The sequence below is a fragment of the Sphaeramia orbicularis genome, chromosome 9 (genome assembly GCF_902148855.1).
Source record: "Sphaeramia orbicularis chromosome 9, fSphaOr1.1, whole genome shotgun sequence".
Lineage (NCBI taxonomy): Eukaryota > Metazoa > Chordata > Actinopteri > Kurtiformes > Apogonidae > Sphaeramia > Sphaeramia orbicularis.
Genome location: NC_043965.1, coordinates 6642966 through 6658652, shown reverse-complemented (window position 1 = coordinate 6658652; position 15687 = coordinate 6642966). Strand labels below are relative to the sequence as shown.

The 15687-nt window shown below is 33.0% G+C and overlaps 1 protein-coding gene across 2 annotated transcripts; it reads right to left on the bottom strand.

The window, feature by feature from the left end:
- Positions 1–500: 500 nt before the first annotated feature.
- LOC115425176 (alpha-(1,3)-fucosyltransferase 7) lies at positions 501–10338 on the bottom strand. 2 transcript variants are annotated; one of them, XM_030142553.1, is made up of 2 exons: positions 10282–10338; positions 501–1469 (listed from the first exon to the last, which is right to left on the bottom strand). In XM_030142553.1, the coding sequence occupies exons 1-2, from the start codon at positions 10335–10337 to the stop codon at positions 512–514; spliced, it is 1014 nt and encodes a 337-aa protein (XP_029998413.1). In that variant the 5' UTR covers position 10338; the 3' UTR covers positions 501–511. The 2 variants fall into 2 exon arrangements, with proteins under 2 accessions (XP_029998413.1, XP_029998412.1); XM_030142552.1 differs by having other exon boundaries at positions 501–1593; positions 10282–10325.
- Between the last annotated feature and the right edge of the window lie 5349 nt (positions 10339–15687).

The following is a 15687-nucleotide window of genomic DNA, read 5'->3' as shown; positions in this document are numbered from 1 at the left end:
AGAATATTGGTCAAATTCTACTTACTTCTCTTAAAACATTTCAGGATATTCACTTTTTTTTTTTTTTTTTTTTCAAAATTATACTGTTCGTTAGTGGAAATACATGGAAATATTTGCATTTGCAAAGAGAAAAATTTAGAGTTGTCATTATTTCTATGTTATTATGTTAGTATTTTACTGGTTCTGCCCACTGGAGATTAAACTGGTGAATGCGGAACCTGAACAAGACGGAGTGTTAATATCTTAGTTTAATTTTTGCCGTTCACAAATTCATCCCAAGGGCCGGACTGGACCCATTGGTGGGCTGGATTTGGCCCCCGGGCCGCATGTTTAACACCTGTGCTGTAGATCATATTGGTCTGTATGTGGAACCTGAACTAAAATGAGTTCCACAGCCTTGACTGTGGAATTTTTGCACTTTGCAAATTCACCCCACAGGCTGGATTGGAACCTTTGGCGGGCCGCATTTGGCCCCCAGGCCGCATGTTTGAGACCCCTGATGTAACAGGTCTTATTTGTTAACCCAACCTGCCAGGTCCTGATAGACTTTACTGGTTTGTAAACTGGGATACTGGACACAGATCTGGCACAGTCTTTCCCTCCAGTCGGTGTAGGTTTGGACGGTGTGGGTTCGGTGCCATTGAAGGTAGGCCTCGTACGACTTCCTGTCTGCGGCCAAGTGTTTCAGATGTGCAGCCAGATCTGCCACGGTCTTGAAGTCCGCCACGTGGATAAAAGAATTGGGCGGGGCTAGGGCTTCGTAGGTGGCCCTGCTGGGTCCGAGGACCACCGGTACGACCCCCGCTTGGAAAGAGTTCCTCCAGAGCTTCTCGCTGATGTAGTCTGTCGCCACCGAGTTCTCGAACGCCAGGTAGAAGAGACACTTTGCAATAGTGGGTAACAGCTTCTTGTTCAACAGGGGTCTCTTGGTCCACTTGCCGTAAACCTCAATGGGAATGTAGTTCTTCAGACTTTGGTAAACTTGAGTGCGAACCTGCTGATTCTCATACTTGGTGACCACCCAACTGACAAGACACGAACGATTCGAGGGGGCGAGGTCTTTGGGACGGCTCCCCCCTGGAACAGTCTTTCCGTACGGGATGTAAATATCTGCGTCGCGTCTGTAACTCATGGTCCAGTTGAAGAGGCCGTTGAACAGGGTGAGGTTGGAGTTGTTGACGGGCGGTTCCATGGACAGCCACACCCAACGCTGCCACGCCGGCCGACCCAGGTGCAAAGGCAGCGTGGAGAGGCCGTTGCTCAGCTCCTGGTGGTGGAAGACGACCACGTCGGCGGTGGACAAGGCGGAGGCGTTGTTGGTGAGGAAACAGCGGCTGATGTTGTACAACTCCAGGCATTTGTTCCCGTGGAGTCTGTAGGAGACGCCGAAGGGCCAGTGCCACAGCAGGATACTGATGTTCCTCTGAAGAACACGAGGAGCGTTTCTTGGCACGATCTGGTCCAAGAAGCTGAAATAGAACAAGAAGCATGAGGAGCAGCTGAGGAGGACGAGGAGGAGGAAGAATCTACTTGTTGACATCGCTGATGGGTGTATTCAAGGTCAAAAGGGTATAGATCGCTGGTGTGGAACTTCTAGAAAGGAAGTAAGGGCAGATTGGAGATAAGAGAGATAATGTCAGAGCATGTTATCAACAGAGATGCAAAAATATGCAGAAGAAATTTGTTTTGTTTTGTGCACAGTTTGCGCAACGACCAGAGTTTGTGTTGCTTCTTTACTTTAGACCAATTCAGTTTAAAGATCCCACGTGGAAAATTTAGCTCAGACAACAAATAACACAACACAAATGTAGGATGTGTTGTTTTCCGGCAGTAGTCAGAGCAATGTTCGCATCTTTTATTATCTCTATAGTTATTGACACATTCAAGCAAGTTGTGTTAATCTAATATCATCACCTTCTTTATACTCAGTTTCTGGTTAAGCTTTTTGTGTTTCCTGAAAAACCTGGAAAAAAAAAACTCAGGCAGTTATTTTAGGAAGGTGATATTATAATAGGTTAGTAGTTTATTTTGCATCACATTCACTTTTTCAGGCTAAATCTAAACCTTAAGCTAATTTTTATACAGCATAAACACATAAAAAACAAACAAACTAATAACTGATTTAATTTACTAAAGCTATTAATCCATGTAAATAATTGGTGTAATGTGTTTTTTTACTGCAGTAAGGGGGATAGTATGTGAAATATACTGCGTTGAACATATTTTAATCAATCAATCAAATTTCAATCAATCAATCAATCAATCAAATTTTATTTATATAGCGCCAAATCATAACAAAAGTTATCTTGTGACACTTTACATATCGAGATGGTCAAAACCAGACTCTTTTACCCTTCTTTAACAGTCTTAAAAGTCTCCAGAATTTATTTTTTAACCCATAAAGTCCCAAAAATCCAGTGGCGTCCAAAACCATCTACTGATCTAAACTGTTTAATACCTGCTGATCCACTAATCCTATCAATACATGGAAATAATTGATGTAAAATACAGTTTATCATCTTTTCATGGTCATCAGATATGACCCATTTGGATGTTCAGAGGCTCCATTGTTACCATAGAAACACCGTCATCTTCTACAACATTGATTCACCGATAAAACCCATAGAGTTGGATCAATGACAGTGGATGGACACACTGGGTTTATGTTCAGTTAATGATAGATTTTACAGAAAAAGTCAATTTTTCTTCAGTTTTTACTGTTCTGATATAATAACAGTCGAATTTGAAGGCTTTGGGGTGCCTCAGGGCTCTATTCTGGATCCTATTTTCTTTGCATATGCTATCCCTTTGTTCCAGCTGTAGAAAGAAAAAGTCACTTTTTTGTCATTTTTCTCTGTTTCTGACATAATGACCCAGAACTTTAATCTGAGCTTTCATGAACATCTACACGATCAGTGAATTAAATAGAGGAAAATACCTGATTTTCACTGAAAATGTGCAAAATACAGATTGATAATGCTATAATAAATGGTGATAAATCACTTAATAAAGGTGAAATAGAGAGAAATTCATTTGGGAACTGACACAAAAGTAACACTGGGTCTTTATGGGTTAAGTTGTGATTTCTTCATGTTCAAGGATATTTTTAATTTAATTTTACATCCCAAGATCTTCATTCAGAAAAGGTATTCTGAATTTTTTTTTTTATGTTGCTACTCAGGATGTAAATTTTACTGCAATAAGCTTCAATAAGTCTTTTTTTTCCTAGATATCGAACTGGAAGAAAAATCCAAGGCACTCTCTTTAAACATTAAAATGCCTTTATTAACATGGGACAGTCATATCTAGACCTAAAACACACTTCAACGCGTTTTGGCTTCAAGCCTTCATCAGGAAGTCACAATCAAGTGTTTTTTAGGTCTAGAGGGTGGGGAAGCAAAATTTACAATATTTTGAGGCAGGTTTTTCCATTGACCCTCAAATTGCGCGAATATAACTTGCACATAAAAATTTACCCAATGGAAAAACGACAAATTTGCCCAAACTCTTCTCAATTTAATGCACATTTTCTTCATTTTATGATTACTTTTGTTCATAATTTTTTTTTTTTAATCTTTGTTGATGAGATCCATTGTATATATATACAGGGTGGGGAAGCAAAATTTACAATATTTTGAGGCAGGGATTGAAAGACAGTGTATGACCAATTAGTTTATTGAAAGTCATGAGAATTTATTTGCCACAAGAAAATGTCCATAATAGAAAATGTTTTTATTCTATGTGTCCTCCTTCTTTCTCAATAACTGCCTTCACACGCTTCCTGAAACTTGCGCAAGTGTTCCTCAAATATTGGGGTGACAACTTCTCCCATTCTTCTTTAATAGTATCTTCCAGACTTTCTGGTAATAGTTTTGCTCATAGTCATTCTCTTCTTTCCATTATAAACAGTCTTTATGGACATTCCAACTATTTTTGAAATCTCCTTTGGTGTGACGAGTGCATTCAGCAAATCACACACTCTTTGACGTTTGCTTTCCTGATTACTCATATGGGCAAAAGTTTCTGAAAAGGTATGGATAATAGTGTTAGGTATGATTATGACATCAATATATGTTTGGTTTCAAAACAAGTGACGTAGTGCCTGCTGAGAAAAAACAACTAAATGTTCATTGTAAATTCTGCTTCCCCACCCTGTAGATATGACCGTTCCATGTTAATAAAGACATTTTAATGTTTAAAGAGAGTGCCTTGGATTTTTCCTCCAGTTCGATATCTACTTTTTGAATCCCTTTTTCCAAAGAGCACCTCAAACAAACTCTTTTTTGGTCTGAGAAGCTTTCCTTCCCATGAATTTTTTGAAAGTCTTTTTTTCTACTGCATTTCATGACATTAGCATTTATTTTAAAGCTGCGTATGACTTTCATCTCCAATTTTCCATCAAATCTGTCAAACCCCAGTCAAATATCACGAATCCGTAAGTCTTTCTGTGATTACCTGAATCTCTTCCCTCACGGTGAACAATTTCGAAGTGTACTCCACCATAAACAGTCCATTTGTTTCGGTAGGTCACTCAGGCATTTTCGGAAATTTGTCGCAACATGCATTGTGGGAAGCGGTGAAAATTGTTCACCGTGAAGGAAGAGATTCAGGTGCATGATCATGGAAAGACTTACGGATTTGTGATACTTAGGTTATGACTGGGGTTTTACAGGTTTGATGAAAAATTGTAAGACAGAAGTCGTACGCAGTTTTAAGTCTTATTTTCATATCATAAGGAATGGATTTCTCTTTATACGACGATAGGAAGGACAGTGCAATATGTCAGATTTTAACCCTGTCGTGCATAGTGGTCACTACAGTGGACCAAGGTTATTATCGTTAACGAAAACTAACAAAATGACGAAAACTAAACTTGTAGAAACATTTTCGTTAACTGAAATAAATAAAAACTATAATTAAAAGAAAAAAATGATAGCTAACTGAAACTGTATTGTGTGCGTACTAAACTAACTAAAACAGATAAAAATTATGGGTAAAATTCCCTTCGTTTTCATTTTTGTCAATGTAGGATTGATACGAAATCAATTTATTCACCTCTAGCAATTTTAGCTAGTGGTACCATATGATATTTAATGGTCCGTCACTTCTCATCACTAGTGGTTTAGAGTCATCTTCTGGTCCCCACTTTACCTGGAAACATGGAGACTGAAGTTGGGAGAAAGAACCAGAGTCCTGTGTGGGATTTATTTGAATACGACAGCTAAAAAGATATAAAAAAAAAAAAAAACACCTAAAATTAAACTAAAACTAAGCATTTAGAAAGTAACAAAAACTAACAAAAACTAGTAAACCTGCTCTAAAAACGAATTAAAACTAACTGAATTAGAGAAAAAACAGTCAAAACTAAATAAAACTAAACTATAATGAAAAATCCAAAACTATTATAACCTTGGTAGTTATTAGACTGTAATTTAAAGTTTTCTTAAACAAAAAGGTTTTTGGTTTTTTTTGCTTATTATCTCCATGAAGTGAGTAATAACTAGTATTAGAGTATGTTAAAATATGAGAAAACATCGGATTAGCAGCATTAAAAAAATGTTTTTATGTCATAGTTTTCACACAGTTTATCACTTTCTGATATTGTGTTTTGAATGCATGTGTCTTTGCTTCAAATATTAAACACATGGTGTCCAGCTGAGTGGACATTTTTGTAACTCCATAAAAAAACAGGTTCATTAAAAAAATTTCAATTACATTGTTGTTGTTTTTTCATGCCTAAAGAGGAATAAAAACACTCAGGAAAAAAAATTTGACTAAGGTTTTCATAGGGTTAATTTAGAACTGAAGGTAAATATTTTATCTATTTATAACTTTTTTGATGTAGACTTGCAGGAGTTGCCAGATCTGGTTGTTGTTTTGTAACATTTCTGTCAAAAAGTGGTTTTCCTGTACGTTTCACACTTCCACCACTGCAGCAGATCCTGTACAAAAACTGTGACATTTGATGTAAGTGTTTTTCGATCATTTTTGCCATCAGTTTTTGAGAAACAATTGTTAGGAAGTGACACAATCATTTTCAGAAACCTAATGATGTTTGATTCTATCTAAGCTGCTCATCCGTTAACTTCAACCACTACAGCTGAAGTTCTGCTTCTGGATTCTTTGTTTTGTAGATTTCCTCATCAGTGTTGCACACTCAGTATCCTCTGGCAAAGTCAAAGTCAGCTTTATTTGTCCTCTGAGGCCCCCGGTGCAACAAGGAACAAAGTAGAAAATAGAAAAAATAGAAAATAGAATACACCTATAAACATACAATATAACTGTAAACAGCAACAATTTAGAATAAAAAATGGCCAAAATGTGTGAATCTGCTCTGTGACAGTGTTTTATTCTCTAAAGAAGATCAGTAACACTAAATATAAGAATGCATTTTTTTTTTGTAATTTTTTTTGCAATGTTTTTTTTTCTTAATTCAAGATTTTTTTTTTACTTACTTAAAGATTTTTTTTTTTGCTTAATTCAAGATTTTTTTTTTTTTTTTTACTTAATTGAAGTTTTTTTTGGCTTAATTCAATTTTTTTTTTTTTTACTTAATTGAAGATTTTGTTTTTGGCTTAATTCAAGATTTATTTATTTATTTTTACTTAATTGAAGATTTGTTTTTTGTGTTAATTCAAGATTTTTTTTTTTTTTTTTACTTAACTGAAGATTTGTTTTTTTTTTGCTTAATTGAATATTTTTTGCTAATTTTGAGGTTTTTTTTTTTTTTTTTGCTTAATTGAAGATTTTTTTTTACTTAATTGAAGATTTTTTGGGGGGGCTTAATTCAAGATTTTTTGCTAAATTTGAGATTGTTTTTGGCTTAAGTGAAGATTTTTTCTATTTTCTACTTTGTTCCTTGTTGCACCGGGGGCCTCAGAGGACAAATAAAACTGACTTTGACTTTGCCAGAGGATACTGAGTGTGCAACACTGATGAGGCAATCTACAAGGAACATAATAGAAAATAGAAAAATAGAAAAAAATAGAAAATAGAATACACCTCTAAACATACAACATGACCATAAACATACAATATAACTGTAAACAGCTACAATTTAGCATAAAAAATAGCCAAAACATGTAAATCTGCTCTGTGACAGTGTTTTACTCTCAAAAGAAGATCACTAACACTAAATATAAGAATGCAACTCTTAATTGGATCAGGTCTTTCTGCAGGAAGTTCGACAAAAATCACTCAACTGTGTCATTGGCAACAATTAATCCAGTCAGTACATTACCTGAGATCGTCATGTATATGTTTTTACTTTCTGCAGAAAGTCCTGATCCACTCATGATTTGCATTCTTATATTTAGTGTTACTGATCTTCTTTAGTGAATAAAACACTGTCACAGAGCAGATTTACACATTTTGGCCACTTTTTTATGCTAAATTGTTGCTGTTTACAGTTATATTGTATATTTATGGTCATGTTGTATGTTTATAGGTATATTCTATTTTCTGTTTTTTCTATTTTCTACTATGTTCCGTGTAAATTGTCTCATTAATGTCACAGTTGAGTGATTTTTGTCAAACTTCCTGCAGAAAGTCCTGATCCAATCCAATCCAATCCAAGATTTGCATTCTTATATTTAGTGTTACTGATCTTCTTTAGAGAATAAAACACTGTCAAAGTAGCAAATTTACATATTTTGGCCATTTTGTTTATGCTAAATTGTTGCTGTTTACAGTTATATTATATGTTTGTGGTCATGTTGTATGTTTATAGGTGTATTCTATTTTCTGTTTTTTCTATTTTTCTATTTTCTACTTTGTTCCTTGTTGCACCGGGGGCCTTAGAGGACAAATAAAACTGACTTTGTCTTTGTCAGAGGATACTGAGTGTGCAACATTGATGAGGAAATCTTCAAGGAACATAGTAGAAAATAGAAAAAATAGAAAATAAACATACAATATAACTGTAAACAGCAACAATTTAGCATAAACAAAATGGTCAAAATGTGTAAATCTGCTCTGTGACAGTGTTTTACTCTCAAAAGAAGATCACTAACACTAAATATAAGAATGCAAATCTTAATTGGATCAGGTCTTTCTGCAGGAAGTTCGACAAAAATCACTCAACTGTGTCATTGGCAACAATTAATCCAGTCAGTACATTACCTGAGATCGTCATGTATATGTTTTTACTTTCTGCAGAAAGTCCTGATCCACTCATGATTTGCATTCTTATATTTAGTGTTACTGATCTTCTTTAGAGAATAAAACACTGTCACAGAGCAGATTTACACATTTTGGCCACTTTTTTATGCTAAATTGTTGCTGTTTACAGTTATATTGTATATTTATGGTCATGTTGTATGTTTATAGGTATATTCTATTTTCTGTTTTTTCTATTTTCTACTATGTTCCGTGTAAATTGTCTCATTAATGTCACAGTTGAGTGATTTTTGTCAAACTTCCTGCAGAAAGTCCTGATCCAATCCAATCCAATCCAAGATTTGCATTCTTATATTTAGTGTTACTGATCTACTTTAGAGAATAAAACACTGTCAAAGTAGCAAATTTACATATTTTGGCCATTTTGTTTATGCTAAATTGTTGCTGTTTACAGTTATATTATATGTTTGTGGTCATGTTGTATGTTTATAGGTGTATTCTATTTTCTGTTTTTTCTATTTCCTACTATGTTCCTTGTAGATTGCCTCATCAATGTTGCACACTCAGTATCCTCTGGCAAAGTCAAAGTTAGCTTTATTTATCCACTGTGGCACCTCTAAACATACAAACATGACCATAAACATACAATATAACTGTAAACAGCAACAATTTAGCATAAAAAATAGCCAAAATGTGTAAATCTGCTCTGTGACAGTGTTTTATTCTCTAAAGAAGATCACTAACACTAAATACAAGAATGCAAATCTTAATTGGATCAGGACTTTCTGCAGGAAGTTTGACAAAAATCTCTCAGCTGTGTCATTGACAACAACTAATCCAGTCAGTACATTACCTGAGACAGTCTTGTGTATGTTTTTACTTTCTGCAGAAAGTCCTGATCCAATCATGATTTGCATTCTTATATTTAGTGTTACTGATCTTCTTTAGAGAATAAAACACTGTCACAGAGCAGATTTACACATTTTGGCTATTTTTTATGCTAAATTGTTGCTGTTTACAGTTGTATTGTATGTTTGTAGGTGTCTTCTCTTTTCTATTTTTTCTATTTTTCTATTTTCTACTTTGTTCCTTGTTGCACCGGGGGCCTTAGAGGACAAATAAAACTGACTTTGTCTTTGTCAGAGGATACTGAGTGTGCAACATTGATGAGGAAATCTTCAAGGAACATAGTAGAAAATAGAAAAAATAGAAAATAAACATACAATATAACTGTAAACAGCAACAATTTAGCATAAACAAAATGGTCAAAATGTGTAAATCTGCTCTGTGACAGTGTTTTACTCTCAAAAGAAGATCACTAACATTAAATATAAGAATGCAAATTTTAATTGGATCAGGACTTTCTGCAGGAAATTCGACAAAAATCACTCAACTGTGTCATTGGCAACAATTAATCCAGTCAGTACATTACCTGAGATCGTCGTGTATATGTTTTTACTTTCTGATTAACGTTTTTCAATAGCGTCAGAGTGTGGCAACTCATCTAGTGAAATGAAACTGACGGAGGAAGGAGTGTTTTCTGAATCTGGTAAAGCTGGTTGCACCACAAACCAAACACAGAAAAAAAAGAAAATTAAAACTGCATAAAGTAAAAAGAGAAACCCTCCCAGCTGTCATTTTTACTAAACTATTAGTCTATTTGCACGTACATGAGAATTTAGAAGCTGAAAAAAATGTCTCATCCAAATAAATCTCAATAAAGAAAACCATGAGAAATGCAAAATTTGTGGCAGAATTCATCAGTTTCAGTCTTCACTTTCCACCTCAGTATCTGTGGTAGACATGTACTATTTACATTAAGATAGACATGATAACACCTACTTTATTGATGCCCCAAAAAGGAAATTCAAATGCACAGCAGCACAAGAAAAGAGCCATCAAATACAATAGAAGATGAAGAGAGGACAGAAATATAAAAGTTTGTTAAAGTGACAAAAAAGGACATAAATAGCATTAATAATTATAATAAATAAAGTAAGAAATGTGCAAGTGACACTGGCAGATGCAAACACACTCCTGAGGTGCCAACCATTTCTTATTGGTGCAGACTCCTGTCACGTACATAATAATTACTGTGAAAACCTTTTGTGAGATTTAATCAGATTAAATGAAAAAAACAAACGCAGTGATGTTGGTTCTTACCTGGGAAACAGTGTCAGGCGTCGTCTCTGCCCGTACACTCGTCGTTGGCAAAACATCCTAGAATATATAGATAGGAAATCCTGCCCCCCCCCCCTCCCTCCCACCCCAGCCCTTGAATTTTTTTTGACTCAGCTTTTGCTTTACCTTTTTACATTCTCACCCTGCCCATGTGTCAGTGGGAGGGGCCGTCACACACACTCATGGTCATCTTACGGGAAACCAGCCTGAGCCGAGGCATGTTTTTACTGCGTCATATCTGTTCCATCTGTACGCCATTCATGCTCAGTCAGTCAGTTTGATCATTTTATTTTAGTAAATTTCATATACACAAAAATAAATATCGTCGCCTTCCTGATAAAACCTGCTATGTGACTTTGGGCAAATTTTACAAAAGAAACAAAAAACTGTTTATATAACCCAGGGCTGTCAAACTCATTTTAGTTCAGGGGCCATATTCAGCGAAATTTGATCTGAAGTGGGCCGGACTAGAAAAATATTCACATAATAACCTATAAATAATGACAACTCCAAATTTTTGTCTTTGTTTTAGTGTTAAAAAACCCCAAAACATTAAATTATGAAAATACTTACTTTTATAAACTATCTGAAAAAAAAAAAAAAACTTGAAAAAACTGAAATTTAGATTAAAAAATGTAAGAAAATGTAGTGCAATTTTAACAATATTATTCCTCAAGTTATTGTTTCTACATGTGCATTATGGATCAGATCTACAAAGACACTAAACACTGAGGAACAGGAAGAAAAGAGTTCAAATTGGGCTGAATTTTCTTTAAATATTTCAGGTTGTTCATATTTGTTCAGGTTATTCACATTTTAGTGTTACAGGATAGTTTGTAAATGTAAATATTTTCATAATTTAATGTTATTTTTTTGCACTAAAACAAAGACAAAAAATTTAACTTGTTAATTCTAGATTTTTTTTTTTTTTTTGGCTTAATTCAAGATTTTTTTTTACTTAATTGAATTTTTTTTTTTTAATTAATTAATTGAAGATTTTTTTAAATTTAATTGAAGATTTTTTTTTTTTTATTAATTCAAGATTTTTTTTTACTTAATTGAAGATATATATATATATATTTTTTTTTTGGCTTAATTGAAGTTTTGTTTTTTTTTTAAACTTAATTGAAGATTTTTTTTTTTTTTTTTGCCTTAATTCAACATTTATTTATTTATTTATTTATTTTGCTTAATTGAAATTTTTTTTTTGACTTAATTCAAGAGTTTTTGCTAAATTTGAGATTTTTTTTTTTTGGCTTAATTCAAGATTTTTTTTTTTACTTAATTGAAGATTTTTTATTTTTTATTTTTTGGCTTAATTCAAGATTTTTTTTTTTTTTTTACTTAATTGAAGATTTTTTTGGCTTAATTCAAGAAAAAAAATTTTTTACTTAATTGAAGATTTTTTTTGGCTTAATTCAAGATTTTTTTTTTTACTTAATTGAAGTTTTTTTTTTTTTGGCTTAATTCAAGATTTTTATTTTTTTTTTACTTAATTGAAGATTTTTTTGGCTTAATTCAAGAAAAAAAAATTGTTACTTAATTGAAGATTTTTTTGGCTTAATTCAAGAAAAATTTTTTTTTACTTAATTGAAGATTTTTTTTGGCTTAATTCAAGATTTTTTTTACTTAATTGAAATTTTTTTTTTAATTAATTGAAGTTTTTTTTTTTTTTTTGGCTTAATTCAAGATTTATTTTTTTTTTACTTAATTGAAGATTTTTTTTGGCTTAATTCAAGAAAAAAATTTTTTTACTTAATTGAAGATTTTTTTTGGCTTAATTCAAGATTTTTTTTTTTTACTTAATTGAAGTTTTTTTTTTTTGGCTTAATTCAAGATTTTTATTTTTTTTTTTACTTAATTGAAGATTTTTTTGGCTTAATTCAAGAAAAAAAAATTGTTACTTAATTGAAGATTTTTTTGGCTTAATTCAAGAAAAAAATTTTTTTACTTAATTGAAGATTTTTTTTGGCTTAATTCAAGATTTTTTTTTACTTAATTGAAGTTTTGTTTTCGTTTTTTTTTTTTGGCTTAATTCAAGATTTTTTTTTTTTACTTAATTGAAGTTTTTTTTTTTTTTTTGGCTTAATTCAAGATTTTTATCTTTTTTTTTACTTAATTGAAGATTTTTTTGGCTTAATTCAAGAAAAAAAAATTGTTACTTAATTGAAGATTTTTTTGGCTTAATTCAAGAAAAAAAATTTTTTACTTAATTGAAGATTTTTTTTGGCTTAATTCAAGATTTTTTTTTACTTAATTGAAGTTTTGTTTTCGTTTTTTTTTTTTGGCTTAATTCAAGATTTTTTTTTGTTTTTACTTAATTGAAGATTTTTTTGGCTTAATTCAAGAAAAAAAATTTGTTACTTAATTGAAGATTTTTTTTGCCTTAATTCAAGAATTTTTTTTTTTTTTTTGCTTAATTGAAGATTTTTTTTGGCTTAATTCAAGATTTTTTGCTAAATTTGAGAATTTTTTTTTGGCTTAATTGAAGATTTTTTTTTACTTACTTGAAGACTTTTTTTGGCTTAAGTGAAGATTTTTTCCTTAATTCAAGCTAAAACTTTTTTTGCTTAATTCAATTCAAGACTGTGGAATTTTTGCACTTGGCAAAAACATCCCAGGGGCCGAACTGGATCCATTGGTGGGCCGCATCTGGCCCCCAGGCCGCATGTTTGACACCCCTGATATAACAGGAAACTGTGAAATATGACCAAAAAAATATCTGTTCCTTTAATGCTGGTACTTATGGTGGAATGTAAACAACTTTCACAGGAGACTGAAATTAGAAGCTATAATAGGGGAGGATAGCAGGTTTTTATTCTCAACCAAAAATGTCACTTAGCAGGTTTTATATCCTTGCAATGACTTTATGAGACAAAGATTCAATATTGAGAAAAATAATTGTGTTTTTTTGTCAATTTGAAATCGAATCTTTAGAACATGTATTTTTTGACTGCCCATATACCAGGACTTTTTGGACAACATTTCAAGAATGGACATCTGAGAAGGACACTCAACCACCCACTTTGGAATTATAATGGAAAACAGAACACTTTGATTATTATGGCTGAACAATTTATACACAAATGTAGATTTCCGGAAAAAAAAAAAAAAAAAAAATCCATTGTTCTTAATTTACAAAAATGAAATTACAGACTTTAAAAAGACACTGAGACATGTGAAAACCAAATGAGCTTTGATTGTTTATGAAGATTTGAATGTGTTGATTCCTGATTAGACCTCTGACTTTATTTTGATAATTATTTCATTTATTTCATTTTAATTTATTTTATTTTATTTTGTTTTATTTTATGATGTTCTTTTCTAATGTTGTTCATTTAAGTTGGATATGGTTGCTCAGTCTGGAAAAAAAAATAAGTATTTTTCTTTGAAAGTTATTGAATGTATAACCAGATTTTGATTAATAAAGTTGGAAAAAAAAAAAAAAAAAAGTTTGTGTTTCTTGTATTAAATAAATACTGAGAGAACAGATGGCCAATAAAACACATACTACAAAAAAAAAAAAAAAAAAAAACTTAGCAGGTTTTATCAGGAAGCCGACTATATACCAAAAAAACACCCAAATTTTAAAATCTTCCTGATGGAATTTGAAAAATATATTAAATCTTTGGAATTTATCTTTAACAAAAAAAAGCACTAGTACCTTAACAATTTATAAAGAATTCTTTAAAATAGACTGAACTCTCTGAAGCATTTATTTCTTTAATTTTGTTAGATATATTGTTTTTTTTTATACTATTATTTGTCTATTCTGCCTTGTGTCTTTAAATCTATGCCTTTTTTTCTTAAATGTATTTGCTCAAATGCTTTTGCTTTTTGACATCTTGGTGTTTGTTTGTTCAAAATGTATATGTTTTGTACACCTGAATATTTTCAATAAAGTTGAGGGGGAAAAAAATCATGCTCAGTCAGTTGTGCAGAGCTGTTTCTGTCATGGGGGGGTTGACAGTACCAGGGTGTGTTTGTTCTCAGGTCTGTGGTGTGGGTGCCACTGTGCCACCCAGCTCCACACTCATTTATCTACCTGTTCAAACCGCCTTTTATGATGCAACCAGCCACTGCCACCCTGAAAAACAACAGTAGATTTTCAGTTTCTGAACCACAGGCTGGTCTTCCTGTTCCTGTTCAGCACAGCTCTGCAGAGAAAAGGGGCACAGGTTACAGCTCCGACAGGCATCCACCACATCGTAACTGACGACTTTGCCAGATCATGTTTAATTTGACAGCTTCAAGCAAAAACAGCCACAGTTTTCAAACCTCCCACACTTTTATGATTCATTTCTATCGATACTCTGCTTTTACTCACATCTTCTAACATCTTCTTTACTGTATTTTTCTGCTTTCATTATCTTCTGCTTCTTCTTTTTTTTTTAACCAGCATAACAAGAAAGCACAATTGCATCGATCAAAAACAGTCACACCCTTATTTTTTTCATTTCTTGGTTGGGGATCAGCTTAGTAAATCATATTCTAGCTTAAAGGTTCCAAAACTTTGACACTCACAAGCCCCCAAAATGACTGGCAACCCCCACTATCCCTGAAGAGACGGAAATATTTAAAAATTAGAAAAGCACTCGGGGGCAGATCAGTCCCCCCCACCACCACTAATATTTAATCCTTTGTTCCTTGTGCCAGTATCAACATTTCCTTCTTGTCTTTGCTTTACTCTGATGCACTCACTCTGTCACAGCAGATTCATGTGAACAACGGATGTTGTGTGGATTTGTTATACTAGTATTATTTGGGCGAACGTGGTGTATGATGTTCTGTTCATGCTTTCTTTTCTTATATTCATCATGTAATAGGTCTTATGTATTTTATTTTATTGTAGTTTCGTTTGTTTGTTTTGGTTTTTTTTCTTTCTCTTCTGCTCAGGTTACTCAGTTGTGGTTGTAGTTATTGTTACCATTATAATCATCACCATGGTTGTTATTGTTTGTATTGTTGATATTTTCTTGTGAGGGTCTTTGCCACCTTCTTCTGCTGCCCCCCGCCCCCCGGCATCAAAATGTGGTTCAACAAAACTCATAATAAACACAGTAGAATATCAAGGGGAGTTTCATATACTTTCTGAAGTTTCCTTTAGCAAAGCAAATTTGTTCAGCACCAAAAGGAGCTAGTCTACCATTCTGCTGTTAGGATGCTGGACAAGACAAGTTAAAAGAAAAAAAACAACAACAAAAAATGTTTCCTGAAAATTTCCTGAAAATCCGTCCATAATTTTTTGAGTTATCTTGCTAACAGACAGACTGACAGAGAAACCCCAATGAAAACATAACCTCCGCCGTTACACTTGGTGGAGGTAACTAGAAAAGCACTTGAAGAGTGCAGACCTCCGCCAACGCAGATCAGCCCCCCCCCCCCCCC

Bases quoted from the DNA above. Each gene is read 5' to 3' on its own strand.
- LOC115425176 (XM_030142552.1), bottom strand. From the start codon at position 1,540: ATGTCAACAAGTAGATTCTTCCTCCTCCTCGTCCTCCTCAGCTGCTCC.